General features: G+C 34.4%; 1 protein-coding gene across 1 annotated transcript in view; it reads left to right on the top strand.

Annotated features, from left to right (window-relative positions):
• LOC145583127 (uncharacterized) overlaps window positions 1-22,755 on the top strand; it is a 28,028-nt gene extending 5,273 nt beyond the window's left edge. The window contains exons 6-43 of the mRNA XM_081640282.1: window positions 1,724-1,800; window positions 1,917-1,971; window positions 2,130-2,178; window positions 2,693-2,830; window positions 3,476-3,557; window positions 4,780-4,855; window positions 4,952-4,998; window positions 5,144-5,338; window positions 6,697-6,772; window positions 8,252-8,332; window positions 8,815-8,895; window positions 9,037-9,107; window positions 9,526-9,580; window positions 9,679-9,727; window positions 10,184-10,321; window positions 11,708-11,789; window positions 11,875-11,953; window positions 12,493-12,539; window positions 12,772-12,983; window positions 13,201-13,288; window positions 13,371-13,487; window positions 13,574-13,692; window positions 13,769-13,841; window positions 13,925-14,044; window positions 14,300-14,368; window positions 14,469-14,639; window positions 14,736-14,783; window positions 14,975-15,116; window positions 15,831-15,928; window positions 16,629-16,773; window positions 16,946-17,034; window positions 17,117-17,227; window positions 19,079-19,153; window positions 19,832-19,897; window positions 20,034-20,222; window positions 20,314-20,424; window positions 20,867-20,947; window positions 22,264-22,755. Coding sequence (XP_081496408.1) covers window positions 1,724-1,800; window positions 1,917-1,971; window positions 2,130-2,178; window positions 2,693-2,830; window positions 3,476-3,557; window positions 4,780-4,855; window positions 4,952-4,998; window positions 5,144-5,338; window positions 6,697-6,772; window positions 8,252-8,332; window positions 8,815-8,895; window positions 9,037-9,107; window positions 9,526-9,580; window positions 9,679-9,727; window positions 10,184-10,321; window positions 11,708-11,789; window positions 11,875-11,953; window positions 12,493-12,539; window positions 12,772-12,983; window positions 13,201-13,288; window positions 13,371-13,487; window positions 13,574-13,692; window positions 13,769-13,841; window positions 13,925-14,044; window positions 14,300-14,368; window positions 14,469-14,639; window positions 14,736-14,783; window positions 14,975-15,116; window positions 15,831-15,928; window positions 16,629-16,773; window positions 16,946-17,034; window positions 17,117-17,227; window positions 19,079-19,153; window positions 19,832-19,897; window positions 20,034-20,222; window positions 20,314-20,424; window positions 20,867-20,947; window positions 22,264-22,443 — 3,782 coding nt within the window. The 3' untranslated portion in view covers window positions 22,444-22,755. The remainder of the gene's footprint in view (window positions 1-1,723; window positions 1,801-1,916; window positions 1,972-2,129; window positions 2,179-2,692; window positions 2,831-3,475; window positions 3,558-4,779; window positions 4,856-4,951; window positions 4,999-5,143; window positions 5,339-6,696; window positions 6,773-8,251; window positions 8,333-8,814; window positions 8,896-9,036; window positions 9,108-9,525; window positions 9,581-9,678; window positions 9,728-10,183; window positions 10,322-11,707; window positions 11,790-11,874; window positions 11,954-12,492; window positions 12,540-12,771; window positions 12,984-13,200; window positions 13,289-13,370; window positions 13,488-13,573; window positions 13,693-13,768; window positions 13,842-13,924; window positions 14,045-14,299; window positions 14,369-14,468; window positions 14,640-14,735; window positions 14,784-14,974; window positions 15,117-15,830; window positions 15,929-16,628; window positions 16,774-16,945; window positions 17,035-17,116; window positions 17,228-19,078; window positions 19,154-19,831; window positions 19,898-20,033; window positions 20,223-20,313; window positions 20,425-20,866; window positions 20,948-22,263) is intronic.

Here is a 22,755-nt window from a genome sequence, read left to right as displayed (position 1 = left end):
GGGAACGCTCTGTACCCTAACTTCCTATGATTACATTGACATACTTCATGAACTCTCTCTACTTCCCAAGATTACATAAAAATCCATATGAGACATGAACGTCTTTAAATTTCCACAAATATCATAAAACCCATTCTTACACACCCATCCTTAGTAGTATTGACACAAATTACCATATGATTGACTCTGTATGCATATCTAAAGGATCCTAAGTAAATTTTTTTTTTTTTTCTATCCAATGCATTCTAGATCTACAATAGTGTGATTTAAAAAGTTAAAGGACATTTTATTATTATTATATCCCACTGCAGCCATATGAAAACAAGAAACAAAAAACCTTATTGAGAAAAGCTATGAAATAATGCATTTAAAAAAAAAAAAAAGCGGCTAGAGGGTACATAGTATCGTTGTGCCTTGCCTAGCAGTGTTGCACAGTTGTGTCTCGGCACAACTCATATTCTTCTTTGTTTCATTTGGTGGCCATCTGAAATTCACTTGATGTTGCTTGTGCTCTCCTCGGACTACTCTATATAGCCCGAAGAGTTTTATTTCAAATATCCAAAAGGAAGATACAAATTTTTACTTGAGTAATTTTGCTTTGAATTTTATTTCAAATCTTAGTCACCAATGTGATATTAGATGTTGATTGAATGTATATGAAAATTTTTGAGTATGTGAAATGTTTGTAAAATGTTACCCACTTGGATTTTATGTGGATCATGAAGATGTTCTTCTCTTCTAAAATAGAAAGGTAGTTTGATTTGAGTGCCTGTTGCTGCTCTCAATATGTAATTGATGAGTGAATTTATAGGATTTTGTGGAGTAATAGAGTCTCTAGGACACGTGGCCGGTTTCCTTGTGTAGAATCAATTGAAGGACTATACTTATGTGAAATTGCTTTCCAAAAGCTTTGGGCTGTGTGTTCATTAGATTTATGACTAAGACTAATATACAACCACACCTGTTTACAATGAAGTGTGTATTCTGCTGATGTGTGGAAGAAAGTCCTTTTACTTGGTTTATGGAGATCTGTTACTAATTTGAATGGAGCACTAACTTGTGTGCTCATAGTTGCAAGGAAAACCACTTTTAAGCATTTTCTGCATTGATCTTATTGATGATTTAGTTGCAAAGGAACTCCACAGTATCTAATCATAATTGCAGAGTTAAAGCAGCAGTGTTTATAAAATATAATATGCATATGACAAATGATGATCTTCAATTTTATTGAAAATTGGAAGTGTGTTATACTGATCAATGCAATTGTGATATTTTTAGCTAGTGAGGATATTTGATTTACTCTGCTTGTGGAGTGGTGGCTGTTATAATGGTTGCATTATGTCTATAAAATGCAAGACGCGAACTCTATCCATAATTACATGGCCCAGTTTAGATTCAAACCAAAATCTACCACCGTGAAAGTTGATGTTTCTCATATTGATTATCATCATTATAAGCTAATTGACATTATCCTGAATTTGACCCAATTCGACCCACTTTATCTCCTATATTTGACTTAGTTCAAGTTCATACTGAACTTGACCTGATTTCCATGTCTTCCTTCTTAAGGGTATTAGGGGCTGTGGTATAGTGTTACTATAGTAACATTACATGTTTTGTGTAAGACTTGTACACTCTATGAGATTAAAAGGATGACTTGTTAATTTAAATCGTGGCATTGCCGTTTTAAATCAGGCAATTAATTTATTCTATCATTTTGCAGAGGAATATGAAATAAATACAGTGGTTGATGCTCATACCTATAGGGGAACTTCTGAAGATCTGAATGGGAAAATCATGGTTTATATTTCCTCCCTCAAAAAGAATGCTCACTTTGTTAAGAACTATAGTTTCATCTTTATTCACATTGTAGATGTTCTTCTGTATCTAATTATGTTTTCTTCTCAAATTTGCAGGTAATTTCATCAGGGAAATCTAATGCAATCAATGTAGCGCATCCTGTGCTTTCTGGTAGCCATTAGTTATTTATTTTTTTCCATTTTATTATATTATGATTTTTTTTTTAATCAGTAATAAAAAGTGTGTAAGTTATTTTGTTTACCACAAATGAAATTGCGCAAACCGGAAAGCCTGTTCATTGACTGTATGACTTGATTATTTTGTGACAGCTATGTGTGAAAAACTATTTGTTCTGGAAGGTGAAATTGGTGCTGGAAGGTAAATATCTGTCTTGTATAGTTTTATGCGTATATTGTATTTTTTTATGTAATCATATAAACAAGCTTTGGGTTTGGTTGAATGGTTACTAATATGGATTTGGTTTTTCCTAGTATATTGGGATCAACTTTGACTCTCACGTTCCTCAGAAAGGCATTAATATTTACTTTAGGAAACGACCATCTCCTACTTTCATTGGTACTTCTTTAAATGGTGTATAATTTTGACTTTTAGTTCAGGACAGTAGATTACAGATTACAATTTAATAATTGCTGTATACAAGTTAGATCCTGATATCTATCTTTTAACTATCTATTTTTAGTCTGTTGATGTTTGTTTGCATTGTAAAATTGAGATTTTTATTTTTTCAAGCCATTACGAAACATGTATTATGTGTTGCATGTTATTTGCACCTGTGGCTGTCAAGGATATTAAATTTCACTTGTCAATGGTATGTGTTGCATGAATTTGCGATGCCTTAATGAAGTATTCTATTTCATTTTTCATTCTGCAGTAAAGTAAAAATGGTTACAGAGCTACTTGAAGCCATCCATCTTGTTGCTTCAGTTGAGGCAATTTGTCTTGGAGTGCAAGCAAAAATTCATCCTTGGATACTTTATGACATTATCTCTAATGCTGCCGGTAATTCATGGTAAGTATCTCAGTACCACTAATGTCTTTTGTTGATGTAATTATCAGTGGTGAAAGACCATGGTTTTAAGTCTAGGATCTGGATGAGATCACATTAACAGGCACAGAACCACTTTTGCGGGCATTGCAGATGGTTTGTGGCTGTTGCAGCCTAAAAAAGCTGTCGTGGTATGCTAAAAAACTTTTAGAATCCTGGTGATGCGGTTGTGACTTTATATCATGGCGAAGATTATAAATTACTTTGGAACATGAAAATGATTGAATACAAAAGCATAATTAGACACAGGGCTTGAGAAAGGCAGAATGCCATGACATTTAGACTTGTTTATAATTTAATTATTCATACATAATTGTCAATTAGTGTCGGGGCAGGCTATTCTGCAAGTTTGCTACTCTACTGTTGCAGTTGATTCACACTTAAATGGGTTTATGACTGGAGATTTGAAAATAAAATAAGTTATGCTTACTTCAAAGCCAGATAGTCGAAGAATGTTTTAATTTTAAAAAATTTAAGTAAATTATCCTGGTTAAAAATATTCTGAAAAAAAAAAAAAAAAAAAAAAAAAAGATTTAGCAATCTGTACAACAATATGAAATGGTTTATTTGCTCCCATTTTATCTGAAGCCATACCTTGCATATATGCAGGGTTTTCAAGCATCATGTTCAACAATGGTTAAGGGCTGACCATATGAAGGATCAGACTTTAAGTACCCTAGTTGAGAATTTGGTAAGACTGTTAGGTGTATTAATGTTTTTTTTTGGAAACAGTTAGATGTATTATTGTTATTATACTTGTCATTGTCCAGCTATACTGGGTGACATGATGTGGTGTGTTGCATCTGTGCAACTTTTTAATTCAATCCTTAAATGCCTTCTTTATCCATCCATAAGAATCCAACTTTGATTTGGAGAAACAAAAGGCATTGATACTGTGAAGCATTTAATTACATGACACATTCCCAAATCCATGGCCATGTTAAAGGATATCTTACCAATCAAAAATTTGAACCAGCCACCATTCTAGTTTTGACAGATTAGGGTTAAATTGGAGTTACCACTGGGTAGTTTATGCTGTTTTTATAGTTAATTAAGCATCGATAATTTGTTATCCCTGTGTGATGTTCCCAAATTTTTACTGTGGGGCATAGATAATTATTTTCCCTGATCTTTTGAAAATAAATTCACAAGGGGACTTTTTCTTTATCCTTGGCGTTGGAAATTAGAGGAAACATGAAGTGGCTCAATAAGATGAGACGTCCTGGAGTGGATGCTGATATATAGGATGAGCATCCAGATCTGTGATATATATAAGTTGAAAAAGGATCTCAGAGAATAACCATGTGGAAATCCTAGCATTCTCTTGCCAAATGCTGAAAGTTGGTAAATGTATCCAATCATAAACCTTGCAAGCAATTTTCTAATTTTCTTTATTTCATCCGCTGAAATAACCTTGCAAGGATTCTCATGCAATGCAAGTCCTTGACCTATTTGTAGTGCCTAGACAGTGTCAACAAAATTATGTGCCCATTCACGTACTTAATTCCTGATTTATGAAGCGTATGTAATATACTTGTAAGAGAGTATACAATGGAGACAGTAGAAATCCTAAAAGTGCTAATTTTTTTATTCTTATTTGTTGCCCCCCCCCACCCCCCCTCTTCAATTACCCTTTTTCATTTTTTTATTGAATTGCTTGTTTATTATTATTATTTTTACTTTAAATTAAATTAAGAAGTGCCAACAAGAGAATTTGTTCTGTTTATTGGATTATATACTCTAGTTATGTGAATTATTGTCAAGTAATTTGATTTATTTCAAAAGATCTGCTACTGTTATAATTTCATTTGTATTGTTTTTGTACTTTCTTATTTACTCAATGTCTGACATGTATTTTAACTGGTATAGTTATGCTGTGTTTAAAATGTTGCTAACATATACTGCAAATAAAGGGAGCTATTTTAGGTTTGGCAAAATCTCTTCCATTTCCATTGCCACTTCTTGGAGTTTCGCATCAACAACTTCTTGGTACTAATAGCCAAATCTTTATTCTTTTTGCTCATGTATTGTCTTCACCTGCTAAATTTCTTATTCTTTGTTGATTATTTTTGATTGTTTTCAAAGGGTGTTCTCATGTGGGCGGAGAGGAAGGCATTGCACCATTGTTTAAGGTGATTCTGGCTTATTCTGGCTTTGTAATATCTATTTAAAAGATGCTGTTCCTGTTGTGCTGGACTTCAGCCTATAGGTAGTAGTGTCCATAACTGCATACAATATGGTTGTTACACATCTGGTGCTTGCCATTTTCAAATATAGGTATGGGAGAAAGTTCTAGGAATCAAACTCAACGAAGCTGCCAATGAAGATACTTACAACCCTTTGGAACTAGCAAGAGAGCTGGAGTCTAGATCAAAATTGGTAAACCGAGTTGGTTTCATTGGTCTTGGAGCAATGGGGTTCGGCATGGCAACTCACCTACTGAAGTCAAATTTGACTGTCATTGGCTATGATGTAATTCCACTTTCTCTATTTTCTGCATTTATTTTTTTTATCTTAAATGGGCTAGAAGAGACCATGGTTTCCATATATTGATTTTATTAATTTTTAAAATCTATTTATAGTATTCTGTTTTTTTAGACGTTCCTGCTGTTGCTATCCTTATCCTACCTTTGGTTTGGGCTATGCTGTTAGGTGAAATAGCTTTCCACAGAGATCTGTTTCTGTGAAGGTACTAAAGGATATTGTAAGGGTGAAATATTGGTCTCTATTAGGGAACTTCTTGTCTAAGTATCTATACCAATCTGTTGTTACTAACCCAGAGCATGTCACTGGATACTCACACATACCTTTTCTAAAATGACATAGAAAGTGTTCCAGGCAGAATGTAGTATGATCTGGAGAAGCTCCAGCAAAAGCAACAAGTGAATTCTACTAACTTATTGCCTCATAGAAAAGCTTTTGTTCAACTTGTGCTTCTTTTAATACATCATCGACTTTAGCTATCTATCTTCTTGGACCCTTGGTCTTTTTCTTTTCCCTGAATGAATTTGAAAATTATGGTTCTAATCTATTTTATTGTAGTTGGATATGTAGAACTCGAGTATTGTAGGAGTTTGAGAACAATTTTCTTTATGGTTCCAAAAGTAAACTGAGGTTGAATTGGGCCTGAAAGAATCCTGGCATTTGCATCCTCATTTGCTGGTGATCAGTCCACATAATTGGTTGTCTTCTAGGGTTGCCTTAGTTCTGTTTTCTTGGAAGGCTCCGTGCCTCCACATCAAGTTTCTTCCTGATAAACAGTTGGGAGAATTTGTAGCCTGGAGACATGTACACCAGAAAAGAATTTCTTTTATAAATAGCTACTTTGAATCATGTTGACAAATAAGTAATTCCAGTTTACATGATGGTTAATGGACAAACCAGGATTTAATTATCTATATCTCAGTCACGAATGAACTTTTACACCATGGAAAAACTCTCCAGTTCTTACATATAGACAAATAATGTAATTTTGCTTGACTAAGGTTGCTTATTGATGCCATCATTAATTGTGCTGACGATGGCATTAAAGGATATAGAAGTATAGAACCCACAAATTTATTATAGCAGCACAGGATTGTTTGCCTCTTGTTGTTCCTCCACCCCCCCCCCCCCCCCCCCCCCCTTCTTTTTTTCTTTTATATTGGTCTTCAGCAGACTGGATATTGTTGCTGTCAAAATCTTCTACTCATTCGATGATGCTCCTAAGTAATTTGGTTATGTCTGCTTATATATGTTTTGTTTGTTGCAAATAAGAAAAATACTTACCGTTATTATAATATAATAATAATAAAATGTAATATCATATAATGTAATATAATGCATGGCAGGTGTATAAACCAACACTTTCTCGATTTGTCGAAGCGGGAGGATTAGTGGGTAACTCTCCTCTAGAAGTAGCGGAAGGTATATTAATTTTTTTCACCCCCTCTGTTGGGACTTTGGATGCTAGATTTGCATGTAGTGTGGAAGAAGTCAGTGTAGGACTGTTGGGTTTCGTGGTTTTACTAATAATATTATGCATCCATGATGTTTGGTACTTTGTTGTTTCCTGAATTTAATTGCACACCATAAATCAAAGAGCTTTACCCTATAACCCCAGGTGGAGCCAATGAGGTTGCAAACACTGGCGGACCTACATAGTAACAAATGCTACCCCTAAAAAAAAAAAATACTGTTAATAAAAGAGACCTGTTTTTTTTTTTTAAAATAACAGGTCTCTTTGATGATGCTACAGCTAACTAACACCTAACCTTCCCCTTTTAAATCTAAAGAGACCGGTTTTATGAAAACAGGTCTCTTAGATTTTTTTTTTTTTTTTTTTTTAAACTTTAGCTTCTACTTGTATAGTTGTATGTGTTGATGTGTGCATTATTAATTTTTTTTTTCATCTAATTATTTTTTTTCTAAAGACTCTCAGTTAGGTAGAGTATATGATTTTTAAATAATAATATAAATTTATATTCAAATTAACTTTAATTATTTTCTAAATATTGCTCATGATACCAATTAAATATAAAGAAAAAAAATATAGAAAATGAGTAGCTTATTACTCTTTATATTAAGACCCGTTCATTAGATGATTATTTTTATTTTTATTTATTTTATATATATATATATATATATATATATATATATATATATATATATATATATATATATATATATATATATATATATATGTGAGTATTAATTTCTTTTATTTATATAAGATACCTATATAAATTACCATATAGTTTTTAACCTTATGAATAATAGATGCGAAGCACATACAAAAGTAATAATTTATCGAACATATGGAGTACTTTTTAATTTGATCATTGTGTTATATTGAAAAGTAGAATACAAATTATTCTATATTTGTAAAATAAATATTTATCCACCAAAATAAATGTTAAAAATTTAAAAGCTAATTATCAAACAATAATGTAGATATAATAACTCGTTTCTATTTTTTTTTTCTTCCTTCTTATTGTTCAATGCTACCCCTAACTACAAATCTTGGATCTACCACTGATTGCAAAAAGGGCTTGTTCATCTCCTGCCTCATTTTGTCTCTGTATTTTCCTACACTTGTTATATTATAAACTATAGAACATGTATAATATTTATTAAGATGACCATAAATTGTGAATTAACTGCCTTATTGCTACACTGTATTACTTGAAATTTTAGAAGACATTTTTTCATGGAAACATCTGGTCCTGACATGTCAAGTTTGTCTATGTTTCCATGCTTTCCACATTAAGTTTCAGTATAGGATGTTTCTCTACATATCAAGTGTTATTTGAGAAACATACGACAAAGTTACAAAGCTTCGTTTTGGGCAGTTGCCAAATGGAATATTTTATGTCATCTTGATTCAGTCTGAATGTTTATCTTCAGGTGCTGATGTGCTTGTAATAATGGTTACAAATGAAGCTCAAGCAGAAAGTGTCCTTTTTGGAGATCTGGGCGCAGTCCAGGGTATGTGCCTGCAGCTTGTCTGCCTAGAGGATTAATTTTATTGGATTGGTTTATTCAAAACTTTAAATATTTTTATATGCTGGATTTAAAAGACATTGTAAATTTTGTCAGAAATGACATCAGAATATTTTCTTTGTCATTTAAGTGGCTTGTGGATCTTTTTGTATTATGGTGTAACTGCTCAGAAAAAGTACAAGCAAAGGAGGATGAGCTGTCCTATAGAATAGATATAGTAAATTACAGACCAACCCAATTGCTCTGAATCTCCCCAATAGGGCAATCCTTGAAATCCCCCGCCGCCTTCGTCCATATGCTTGACAAGACTTTTTGGCCTACAATAAATTAGAGGAAATATTAACACGTGCAATGACCTGGATGTTTTTCTCCAGCAACACACACTACAAAATTGTCATGAAAGTGTTTTATGGAGACTATTAACATGATGTTTTCTGGTTTTTGGTTATGGGTCTCTTGCATTTCAGCTCTTTCAGCGGGAGCAACTATTATTTTGTCATCCACAGTTTCTCCAGCATATGTGAACCAACTGGATCAACGTCTACAAGGTATGTATATTATTGTTTATATATCCCCCCTTTTTTTTAATTATCTCTAGCATGAATGTTGCACTTGCTTAGAACTCCTGTACATCGTCAAATTTGTGACCAGTGTCCTATCAAATTAATGCCTACGATAAATGAGTGCAGGCAAGAACTTAAAACTGGTGGATGCACCTGTTTCTGGTGGTGTGAAAAGAGCATCCTCAGGAACTCTTACGGTGTGTAAATAACTTTCGGCTTGGCGCTCCATTTACTGAATTTAAAAATCGTAACTATTTTTTTTAGCTGTGTGAAGTCTTATACATGAATAATTAAGATCTTTGGTTCTTTGCAAATCAATCACTGTGCATGTAAGAAAAAGGCATCTCCACAATATTATATCAGGACCAAATACATGCGTAAAGAACAATAAATTGTAAAATTTCAGAATCAATTTGAATGTAGCATCCATGGTGTTATTTGTGTTGAAGAACTTTTGCATTAGTTGCAAAGATCTCATTTATTTGGCTAAATGGGTGCTAATTTCTTCCGATGACTTGAACTATAAGTTAATAGTCACGAATATATGGCACTTTTCTGTGCTGTTAGATCATTTGGTGACTACTATAACTGACAATTGCAGCACATATTCATCAGGTTATGGCATCTGGAACAGATGAAGCTCTGGAGCAGTGTATTTCAGTGCTTTCTGGTAATGGGTACTAATCCATCTGTTCATAATATTTTCCAATATTTTCCTTCTGTTATATAATGATTAAACTGATTAGTACTTGCATGTCTTGTTCATAGCATTGAGTGAGAAGCTATACATCATTAAAGGAGGATGTGGAGCTGGAAGGTAGCTTTGGAACATTTCATTTTTTTTTGGAGAATTTGTACTTATCTGATTGTGTTGTTTTGCTAATTGCTGGTGGTGACAGGCTGACAGCATATAATCATGTCATCTTTTCATATAATGTGATCCATCATGATTCTGCTTATATTTGCTTAAAGTTTGGTCATCCAAATACTAAACAAGAAGAAAATCATTTTAGTTGGTTTATTTTCATTTCTCTATCTGTACTGGACCATCAGACTCTGTAGTGTCATTTCATGTACACTTTATCTCTACATTTATTCTGAATGGAAGGAGGAAAAATGTAACTGGCCACTGCATCTATTGAAATTCTATCACTGCAATGATGAAATTTCACGGTTATAGTCATTTCATCTACACTTAATCTCTAATTAATTTCTGAAAAAAATAGAGGGAGACCAAGCATTATGTGACTGACCCTTTTTTTATGTTATGTAGCTGTGTTAAGATGGTTAATCAACTACTTGCTGGAGTTCATATCGCATCTGCAGCTGAGGCATTAGCCTTTGGTGCTCGCTTGGGTCTTCCAACAAAAAACTTATTTCAAATCATAACCACCACCAGCGGAACATCCTGGTAATTATTGACATTTGCAATTGCAAATTTGATATTGGATTTTTACCCTATGTAACATGTAGTGCATTTTGTTAAAAGCTTCTTTCACTGATGCTCACAAGTGCTTTGTCTAAATTTTTTGCTACTCTTTTTTATGTAACAAAAATCAAAAGGCATGCTTGTTTGGAATACTGTTCTGGAGTACGTGAATCTTCAGCATACTAGGGTTTCTATTACATGAATAAAACAGTAGAAACCACCGTCGTATATTTCACTGTCTTAGGAAATTCACGAGTTGATAGTTGTACTGTATTGCAAACATTCTAGCTTTATGTTGAATTTTACTGTTCGTTTTACTTAATTTTCCTCCCTTGATGTTTATACAATTTTTACCTATACAATATAAAACAACAAAGCCTTAGTCTCAAAATGATTTGAGCTCAGCTAACAAGAATTGTCATAAGGAACTGTCCAATTTTGAAACACTCAAATGGTATAAAAAAAAAAGGCAAGTTTAGTAGAAGAGAATGAGGAGACACATAATTTGGTTTGGCCATCCCAAAAGGCACTTTCATGATTTGTGACAATATTTATGATCAGATTCAGTGGTTTTAGAGGTCATAAGGAAGTACTCCATGTACTCTTTCTTTGCTCAATTTAAGTCTTATTTTTATCTTACTATTTTTAAAAAGGTTTGATAGGATACTGGTCAGTAGCTATTGTAAGTGTCGTTTCCTGGTGTGATTGATAAGGAAAGTTGGTAGTTGAATCTGAACTTCTTAATGTGATTACGTCAAAGCGTTTATTGCAGGATGCATCAGGATGTGGAAGGTTACAGTGATGGCGTTGTCGGTTTTACTTCATTTTCAATTTTATCAAACAGTAAAATCCTTTTGCCTTTCCTTATAAGACACCTTAATGTTGATAATAAGTTTGTTGACGCTCTTTGCAATCGACAGCAATATATTACCTATTATTTCCAGTCAGCCTACCACAGAAGATTCAATTTCGTTTATTGTATGCCTACAAGTTTCAGCCACAGACCAAACTCTTCATCTTGTGATAAGATTATTAATGTCATACAGTGATTATCACATTATTTGGGATTTGCTCAGGAAGCTGGTTTGGGTTTGCAATGAAGTTAGATCTTGAAATTTGATTCCATGATTTTGGTTCAGTTATGGATAAAGTGTGTTTTAAAGACAATAGTATACTTTAAAAATGATTCCATTATGAGTGATATGGATGATATACATATGTACGAGTATAAATCTGTTAGAGGCTTGCACTCATTCTGTTCTCATTGCACAACTGACTTCCTTATTTGTCAAAACAATCATGTTGCTAAAGACCCTTAAGTTCACGGTTAATATGGTTATCATTATTCTTACCTCCTTCCTTTTGCAGGATGTTAGAAAACCGAGGTCCACACATGGTGGACAATGATTTTACTCCTTATTCTGCACTTAACATCTTTGTGAAAGACCTGGTTAGCTAAAGTTACTTACGCACAATCAATTTATATGCCTTCAAATGTATGTTTGTTATAATATGGTTATCATTACTCATTTCAGGGAATTGTTTCACATGAATGCTCATCTCGGAAAATTCCACTTCATGTAGCCGTCACAGCACACCAATTATTTTTAGCAGGCACGTATACTGGATTTTTCTCTCTTTATATGACAACATTTTACACATTTTTTTCCAATTTTTATTCAATTGATAATTTTGCTATGCTCTTTTCCTTTTTGGACTGTTCCTTACGATTATTCATGTTAGCCGACCCCAATCTTTTTGGGACTAATGCTTTGTTGTTGTTGTTATTGTTGCTGTTGTTGTTGTTGTTGTTGTTGTTGTTGTTGTTGTTGTAGTATATGACAAATTCAATTCTTGCATTAATTAGGAATCTAGAAACCAAGTATAGCTTTCCTGTTGCACATACTTGGATTGTAACTCTGTTGGTGTTTAATGGAATGGGTCTGAGGCACATTTACCTTATTAATTGTGCTAATTCTATGGAGGTGACGGCTGAAAAGCTGGTTAACATGCAACATCCAATTTGTCAGAGCTGGTTGATGTAGCTAATAATTTAATTTGTAAAGAGTTGCGTCTTGATTGCTAGTCAAAGTTTTTATTAACTCTTACATTTTCCTTACATGGAAGCAATGCTTCATTGTTCTGGCTGGCAGGTTCTGCTGCTGGCTGGGGTGCCCTTGATGATGCTGCAGTTGTCAAGGTATGTATGATGTGTTCCTTTACACTATTAAAATGTAAAACTCTTTTTGATATGAAGTCATGTTTAATTGGACCAATAGGTAATATTAAATCTTAAGGAATTTTTTGTTGGAAAGAAGTTGATACGAGGCCATTGCAAATTATCTTTGCTGATTAGTGTGAATAGGTATACGGACTTTCACATTAAGTTTCATTGGAATCTTTTAACACTGACATTTTTCATCTGTTTTTAGTTCTATGAGTCTCTGACTGGAGTCAAAGTTGAGGGAAAGCTCCCAGTCCTTAGTAAAGAACATGTGATGAAATCTCTTCTGCCCGAGTGGCCTGTGGATCTTACCAGTGACATAATCAAGCTATGCGAGAACAATAGGAAGCCTTTGGTCGTTCTCGATGATGATCCAACAGGAACACAAACCGTTCACGATATTGAAGTTCTAACAGAATGGTAGGCAACCTATGTTTATACTAATGTCTTTTGTTGGAAGACACATTTTTTCTAAACAGTCAAATATAGGGTAAAATATTTTGCTTGATTTGAGAAAAGAGTACAACAGTTTACTTAATGAGTTTGTATCAAGGTATTGCTGCAATAAATATCCATAGTGTATTGCTTAATTTGCTAGAGATAATTGCTGGTGTCAATGCTTCTGTTTCTCTTGCAGGAGTGTCGATAAACTTGTTGAGCAATTCAGAAAAAATCCCAAGTGCTTTTTTATGTTGACAAACTCAAGGGCTCTTAGTTCTAACAAGGTATTGTAGAGGAATGGATGTATGCTTCTATTATGATTAACTTTGTTGAGTTTATGTGTTTTTGAATTATGAATTTACACAGGCTAGTGCTCTGGTGGCTGAAATCTGCCGCAATCTTCAGACTGCAGCTAAATCAGCTGATATTGAGTTTACAGTGGTATTAAGAGGTGATTCAACTTTGAGGGGTCACTTTCCCCAGGTAAAGCTCTTCATGCATATACACTATTTATTTCCTTGGGTTTTATATTTTTTATTTTGTTGATGTGATGTTTGTTGGATTATCAGGAAGCTGATGCTGTTATTTCGGTCTTGGGGGATATTGATGCATCGATCATTTGCCCGTTCTTTCTTCAAGGAGGTCGCTTCACTATAGGAGACGTACACTATGTTGCAGAAGCTGACCGGTAAACATTTACTTAGTTTACTGTTGATTTGTTGATTGACTTTATCTGCCGTTTTATGCTGGAATATGTTATTTAGGCTTGTTCCTGCTGGAGACACAGAGTTCGCCAAAGATTCCGCTTTTGGCTATAAATCTTCAAATCTGCGACAGGTTTGGCTTCATGACCATGTCCCACTCTTAATGAGTTCTGTCTATAAAGTAATTAGCCTTATATCTTGGTTTCTGTTAATTAGTGGGTTGAAGAGAAAACAGAAGGGCGTATAGCAGCTAGTAATGTTGTTTCTGTTTCCATCGAACTGTTGCGCAAAGGTGGTCCTAATGCCGTTTGTGAGCATCTGTGCAGTTTGGATAAGGTAATGATTATTTGTTTGAGATAGGCCTTTAGATTTCATAGGTTTTCCTCACATTTATCACCTTGGATATGCATGAAATATTGTGCATAGCTCTGTGTGTCATCAGATTGGGATGGAGAGAGTTATTTTCTGTCTATTCCAATTGTGTTGGTATGTTCACAAAAGAGAATTAAAACATCAGTGTAGTTCACATAATTCAGTTGTTGGTAGCATCTAGTGGGAATTTGAAACTTGTGCTATACCTGGGTATGACAGGGGTCAACATGCATAGTTAATGCAGCTAGCGAAAGAGATATGGCTGTGTTTGCTGCTGGGATGATCCTGGTAAATTTTTATTCTCATTCAGTGTTGCCTCTGTTATTATCTGGTTAAGTAACATAAATATTAAATACTTTTCCTCCATTTGTGGTTGTGTTCTTTCCAGGCAGAGCTGAAGGGAAAGCGTTATTTATGTCGCACTGCTGCTAGTTTTGTTTCTGCTAGAGTAGGAATAACTTCAAGACCTCTAATTTCCCCAAAGGATTTAGGAATTCACAAGAAAACCACTGGCGGTCTTATTATTGTCGGATCTTATGTTCCAAAAACTACAAGACAGGTGATAACCATATAAAGCTTCATAGTCCTGCTGCTCTCAATGAATTGTTCGCTTTATTTCTGAGGCCTAGTTATTTGAAATCTTTATGTTATGCAGGTTGAAGAACTAAAAGTTCAATTTGGACATGCATTAAGATGGATTGAGGTAATTCATATTGTTTAATTCACAAGCCAAAGCATGAAAGTTCTTGTCAACTCCTCTTTCCATGGAGGGAAACACATTAACAGTAGGAAAATTTGAAATATGTGTGTTGCATGACTATTGAACCTTTCTGTGTGAATTTTTTTATCTTATACTTTGACAAGAGATTTGATTGTGATCCTTGTTCTCCCCAGATATCGGTGGACAAGGTTGCAATGAAGTCGCTAGAAGAAAGAGCGAAAGAAATTAATCAGGCTGCGGAATTGGCTGATATATTTCTTAGGAACGGCATGGACACAGTAATTATGACCAGTCGAGATCTTATCTCTGGAAGAAGTTAGTTGTCTTGAACCTTCTGCTTTCTTATTTTCTGATGATCTCTTTGTTGCTCTTAGTTATATGGACCAACTGGTGTTGGGGGGTGGGGGGGATACAAAATTTATGTTTATGTTCATGTTCATGTTCATGTCATTTGCAATTGCATGAGTAAGCTTTTTCTGCATTCCTTTGGCAGAAGGTCCCAAACTTTCCAGTTTTTATCATTTTTGTATCTGCAGGCTGTATGACACCTTTTGGTCTATACCTCTTGTACAGTCTTCATTTCACAATTCCTTAAGTCATTTTGCTTTCCAAGCTTAACATATGGTGTGCCATGCTGATTTTGATTAATGTCCTGGAATGTTCTAATTTCAGCAACAATCTTGTTTTTCTTACACTATATTTGTTGGCTTTCTCTCAAAGCTGTTAAATTTCTCCAAGGAATGCCTGTTGGTTACAGTATCAGGATTGGTGCAGTCTTGTTTGTTATAATTGACAATGTATTGAATTCTTAGCATTAATGAGTTGAAAACCATCACACTTTGGTTAGCATTTGTGGAAGGAAGAAAAGCAGAGGTAAAAAGAGGGAGGAAAAAGGAGGTGAGGGGAATGAAGACTCAAGATTGAGCTTCCATGTTCTTTCCAAACCATTCCAACATTGGAAGGATCTGATTTTTAAAAATGGAGGGAAAATGAATGTCTCCTTTACATTTAATTTCTTTCGTTTTTCAGCCCCTTCTGAAAGTCTGGAGATCAATTTCAAAGTAAGCTCTGCCTTGGTGGAAATTGTTAGGCTCATAAGTACAAGACCTCGGTATATTCTCGCTAAGGTACTTTTCTTGATATTACCTTCTTGTGCTTGGTAGGTTTGTAGAATAATTGCATTTTGCATTTCCTCCCTTGTGCTCTGTAAAAGCAAAATAAACCTCAGCTGATAAAGGTCATAATCTCAAATTCATACTTCAGTTAGGTCTAGCCCATTACATTGTGTCAGGTTGGCATATTCAGCTGGTTAAAGCTCTTAAAGCGAACTGGGAAGTGTCAGTTTTAATGATTGTTACTGTTTAAGCATCTCATTTCTGGTTTTTAGCAGCAAAATAATACCCCGTAAGTTATTAAACAATCCAACAGTTAAAATTAGGTCAAGTGACTTTGCATTGAACCTTGACCGTAATATCAAAAATTTGTGAAGGGGCAGTGAAACTGTAGATGAAGTTTTATGATCCATCTAATGAACTGAAGCCGGAACGCATGATTAACCTTTTTAATTTTTTTTTTTTTTTTTGGGGGGTGGGGGGGGGGGGGGGGGGGAGAGGGAGGGGAGGGGGTGTGGCTCTCCTTGTTATTTAATTAAATGGAAGAGTGTTCCTGTTTTTGTTCATATATTTTTCTATCTGAATCAGGTCTTACAATAATCCTATTAGCTTTCTAAAGGAAATGTATTTATAGGCAGTTCAATCTAAGGTAGTTGCATCAACTTAGATGACTGTGCTTACAGAGTTCATAAAGCAGATTTGTTGCTTTTTTCAGGGTGGAATCACTTCATCGGATATTGCTACCAAAGCTCTTGATACCCGATTGGCTAAAGTAGCTGGACAAGCCTTGGCCGGTGTTCCCTTATGGCAGCTTGGTGGTGAGAGTAGACACCCAGGAGTACCATACATAGTTTTCCCAGGTAAGGTGGCGTTTTTGCATTTTCATGCTTGGTCCATGCAATATTTGTTGCAATTTCTCCCTCACGTAGCTTGCTGGGTTTTACACCAACTCCCTGAAATTAAGACTTGTGCTCTATATTTGTTAACATATTCTGGATCTCTTATGCTGACTATTACTTCAATAAAACACAGGCAATGTTGGTGATCATAAAGCTCTTGCTGAAGTTGTACAATCTTGGGCTCGTCCTGCAAAAATTACATCAACCAAAGAACTTTTCCTTGTCAGAACTCATATACATTGTCTTTTAGATTCAATCATTAAAGGGTTTATACAATTCTAACTAACTAAATTTTGTTTCAAAGAATGCCGAAAAAGGTGGTTATGCTGTTGGAGCCTTCAATGTTTACAATTTGGAAGGGATTGCTTCTGTTGTAGCTGCTGCTGAAGAAGAATGCAGTCCTGCTATTTTACAGGTTAGAAGTCATTATTCAGAAAGATGACAATTACATTGACAATACTTCAACTCACCAAATTATCAAAGTATTCAGAAGGAAATATATCCCAGAATAAACATTTGAGTTTAAAAAGCTATATAAAACATGACCTCAGTGGAACAATCTTAATGAATTCAGCTGATTGAATAGAGTAAACATGGGCCCATAATTCTTAGTTACCATAGTAGTTGAATTGGATACACTTAGATAGCTATGATTGAACTCTTAGAAAATGGATAATTTGTGAGGATCATTTCTAGGTTTTCTCTATCTGAACCCATGACGGAGCTCTCCTTTTTTAGGATACCATTAAAATTCAGTTTATTTTTAGATTTTTGTTAAAATCATATGTTATATTCATTTCATTATGCTTAAAAGTTTGTTCAGATATACTTTTTTTTTCTTTTTTTTTTTGGTTGTTTTGAATCAACATGATTTAATTACCATAATTACAAACAGCACCAGAGCAAAACCTGCCATTGGTATAGTCCTGGTTTGCTGCGTTATTTTCTGCCTTACATATCATTAAATTACCTTTTTTAAATTACTTTTTTTTCACAATATTGCAACTGTCTGTCTTAGGTAGATGGTAGAGATCAGAAATAAAAGCTAAGCTTTAGGTAGACAAGCAGTCTATTTGCATTCCTTCACATGTCTTGTTTACTTTGTCCAAATATTGCCCTAGTCTTGGATTTATTTGTCGGAGCCAGTTGTGAACTTGTGATATTATTGGAGTTTTATCTTCTGAAATAACCCATTTCATAGGAGGCAAGAAGACTCAAATTTCTTTTGTTGATTGTTTATAATGGACAGAGTATGATTGGGGTTCCTTTTAGTTCTTCCAATTCCCTATATAGAGTTGCCATAATCTTGTCATTTGTTTTCGTTTTTCATTTCCAGCCTGCATGTCTTGTTCATAGGGTTTCAACAGTTATGATAAATGAACTCCAGATCGATCGTCTGAATAAATCTTGTTTGTGTCTTTCTAATGGTTAGACTACTAATGGCACTGTAAGCTGGCTTGTCTTATTTGGAATATATTATTATTACAAATGCCGTCTTCCTACCTATTGTTTTGGGTATGCAAAAAATATAAGCTGGTTTGGCTATGCCACGGGCATTCTCCTGAGCAGATTCTTTAATTCATGAATCTCGATAGCTGATATTGTTTCTGTTTGGATTGTTGCTTTGTGCTGTAGGTTATTTTTAGGGGTGATCTCTGAGTGATCTTTCATCATGGTTGGCATGCATGTACACTGAATTAAGACATATGTAGTTAGTTTTGGTTAGTTGCACTAATGTATGCCATCATACAGACATACAGTCTTACATTGATACATACGATCACCTTTCTAATTTGTTAGCATAGATTAAAAAACATGCTATTCAGAATACTACTTTGAACAAAGAAATTTGACACTTTGACACTTTAACACTTTAACGTTAATTGTTTGGGAAATTTTTGATGATGGAATATCTTCATGATTATGCCTGTATTATTCACTCAGCATAAATAGGAAGGCACTAATTGATGTTCACAACCAATGGTACAATAGAAAAATAAAGATGTATTGATGATATCTCAAGAAGAGAAAACACACATACATAACAAGTTGTACAGATAATTACATGAATGCGGAGACTTCTTACACGTAACTATATAACCAACACCACCACCGCCACCCCATATTTATTAGTCATGTAATTTTAGATTCTTTGTTGCATCAGTATATCTTGCCAATGAAATTGACTATTTTTTGCAAGTACTCATTGCTCTATTATGGTTCAGCGATATCCAGTTACTGACTTCTTTTTTTGTTTGTTTGAAAGATTCATCCTGGTGCCTTGAAGCAGGGAGGAATTCCTTTGGTTGCTTGTTGTCTGTCAGCTGCTGAGAAAGCCAGTGTAAGTAGTCTTTCATACAGGATACCTAGGCCAATGGTGAAACAAAGTGAGAGAACAAGGTTATTTGAGAGAAATTTTGAAAAAAATTTGCTACCAATGAGAATGCGCAATTATATATGGCTACCATTGAAAATTTCCCTAAATCCTCTTTTAAATATATAATAATTCTCCTGTCAAATTATCTTCCATTATTTAATTCTACATTTTCTAAAAAGAACAAGGTTTGAAATTGATGATAGCATTTGTGTGGGTAGCTAGTTCAATGAACCACTATCCTGAGTCATACACGTAACTTGTGTCCTGCTAATAGAGAGAGCAAAAGCACTTACTTCGTATAATTGTGTTACTATTTATGATAATTGCTTTTTCACCAAGTGCAAGGTATTCTAAGGTGTAGTGGTTTTTGGGAGCAGCGATGTGAGACATGAGACTAGTGTGTGTTTGTTATGCCCATGAGACACTGTTTCTCAATATGCTTATGAATTATTTCACATATACTTATTTCGTTTTTACAATAATGCTCTCCACTTTTCAGCATTTTAGAAGAGAACAGTAATTTTATGAAAGTAACAAGCAAAAATAAGAACATTATGCTCAAGATTAGTATTTTGACGTGGAAATGGAGAAGTCTTTCTATTTTTGGGCAATACTAAACTCCCTGTGGAATTGGTATAACAGGTTCCAATTACTGTTCATTTTGACCACGGAACATCCAAGCCAGAGTTAATTGAAATGCTAGAGTTGGTGAGTTTCTTTCAACTGTCAAACTATTAAGGTGGCAATATACAATCAGCTCAACACAAGCCTTAACATTCTAAATGCATTGTGGAGTAGATTTTTTTTATGACTTGTCTGTTAATGTCCGAGGAAATAATGCCAGGGATATGATTCAGTGATGGTGGATGGCTCACATCTTCCTATTGAGGAAAATATATTGTATACGAAATACATTGTCGATTTGGCTCGTCAGAAAAACATCTGTGTTGAAGCTGAATTAGGCAGATTATCAGGGACTGAAGATGACTTGACTGTTGAAGAGTATGAAGCAAGGCTTACTGACATTAATCAGGTTCAATTTCTAGTATTTATTTCCACTCTTTTATCTTCTTGTCCACTGTCGTTTTGGCCACTTTACCAAAGGCGTGTCTTTTGTATTTCAGGCAGAAGAGTTCATTGACAAAACTGGTATTGATGCTCTGGCAGTGTGCATTGGCAATGTCCATGGGAAATACCCTGCGAATGGCCCAAATCTGAGGCTTGATTTACTTAAGGTAGGGTTTTTCGTTCTTTTATAAATTTTTCATCAAATAATATGTAACAAAGAACAAAAAAAGAATAAGAGAAGAGAGAAGTTTAATATGGTTCTCCACAAATTCTTATATGTGGCTAGCCAAACCATCAATTGATAGTGTGGCCACTTCACATATAAGGCAATTAAATGAGTGATATGGGTTAAGTGATGATCAAATGATTCTCAAGTGGCCGATGGTTCTTTAATTCTAGATCGAGTGTAATTTTGAAACATCTTTTTTGACAAGTCACAAATTCAAGGCTTAATGTATACAACTACAACTCTACCTATTGATGGAGGAATTTTTTTGAAGCGATTGAGTCTGATCACTAATGTTGATATAAATGTTTATCACTTTCTTTAGGCGTACAATTATTATACATATCTTTGATCCAGAGCCTTCTTTTCTTATCTTTTGGCAGGACTTGCATGTTTTGGCGTCCAAAAAAGGCGTGGTTCTGGTCCTTCATGGAGCTTCTGGTGTACCCAAGGAGCTTGTCAAGGTAATCTCTTCTTGAATCATGCAGCATCGATATTATGTAGCTAGTAGTTATTGTGTGAATTTACTCTGATATCTTCCCAAAGTCTGGTAAATTACATGCACACACATCATGAACTACATCGACTAATATTGCTTCAGGACAATGACAAGATTGACAACAGCTGCGTTTCTTACTTTCTTTTTCTTTACTTTACTTACATATTTTATTGTATCATCTTTCCTTGGAAGAGTTGAGAGAGCAGTAGGCCTGTGCTGATTTAGATTCGAACTTAAATTCAAATTGTATACTACTCCCTCCGTCCCATAATTACAAGCAAATATACTATTTTGGGTGTCCCAAAATGTTCCTCCTATTACTAAAAATAATACCTAATCATTACTTACTTTTTAGTTTTTCCATAAAAATTACACACGGACCTAAAAAATCATTACTTACTTTTTCTCTTTTTCATACAAAATACACACATACCTAAAAAATCATTACTTACTTTTTAACTTTTCCATACAATATTCTCTACTTTTTATTATCCCCATACAATATTCTTCACTTTTTATCTTTTTTCATACAATATTCCTCTAGTTTTTCCATCCTCCTTAAAAACCGTACTTTTTAGAGTTATTTGCCTGTAATTATGGGACTGAGGGAGTATATGGTTTGCAATTAACTATAAGTTGTCAAAAGTGCTAAGAGAAAAGATAAAAGCTGTATCTAACACTGTGTTTGGTTAGGAGGGTATCTTCTAGGAAAACTTATATTTCCCATTTCTCGTCTGTTTATAGTGAAGAGTACTATTTTCTCATTTTCTTGGGTCAAAGATAATTTTTGCAGGGTTGGAAATACTTCTTTCCCTTTATTTTACAAACAAATACTGTATATCTCTCCTTGTATCCTCACCTTCTTCCTCTCCACCCCTCCCTTTAAATTTTCCATTTCCCCTCTAACTAACAAAACCGAACAAAAGAAAATGAAGTTTGAAACTTTTTAAAGACAAAGGATACTAGTGCTTTCGATTGTGAAAAAAAAACAGTTCAAAATGTTTAACTTCGAATCAAACATACTAATGAGAAGACGATGAGTATAATTCATTATGCAGGTTCTGCATCATGTTTTACATTAGATGACTTGAGGCTAACACTTCTTTGTTAAGCTTTGTCATATATTTGAATTAATTCGGTAAAAACTTCCGCTCCTTGAATGTTCATAAAGCTGTTTACATATCGATTTATACCATTATAGAGTAGTCTGAATATGATATAATGTATATAGAAGAATGTTATCTTTTCTCCCACTTACAAAACTATGTATGGTATGAGCAGAGCTGCATAGAATTTGGTGTGCGAAAGTTCAACGTGAATACTGAAGTAAGGAAGGCATACATGGATTCATTAACCAATCCTGGAAAAGATCTTGTAAATGTATTGGCTTCTGCCAAGGATGCTATGAAAGCTGTTGTTGTGGAGAAGATGCGTCTGTTTGGATCCAGTGGAAAAGCTTGAGAGTATTGTAAAAGGACAAAGAGGCAAAAACTCTTGTTTGATCGAGCATACATGTTTATACATCAGCAGAAAAACTTGAAAATATTGTGAGAGGCCAAAAACCCCTTGTTTGATTTGAAGATCGCCCAACACACAGAGTTACACATTATTTAAGATAGTGAAAAATCGATATCTATGTAACTATGATCCATTCTATAATATTTGTCACATTGATAATGTAATTCGAAATACTAGTGTGACAACTTAATACCGATAGAAATGACTAAACATTATTTTCTTCTCCTAATTTATGAGAAAGCCCCTTTTAATCAT

The sequence above is a fragment of the Chenopodium album genome, chromosome 15 (genome assembly GCF_948465745.1).
Source record: "Chenopodium album chromosome 15, dcCheAlbu1.1, whole genome shotgun sequence".
Lineage (NCBI taxonomy): Eukaryota > Viridiplantae > Streptophyta > Magnoliopsida > Caryophyllales > Amaranthaceae > Chenopodium > Chenopodium album.
This window is presented reverse-complemented; position numbering and strand designations above follow the sequence as displayed.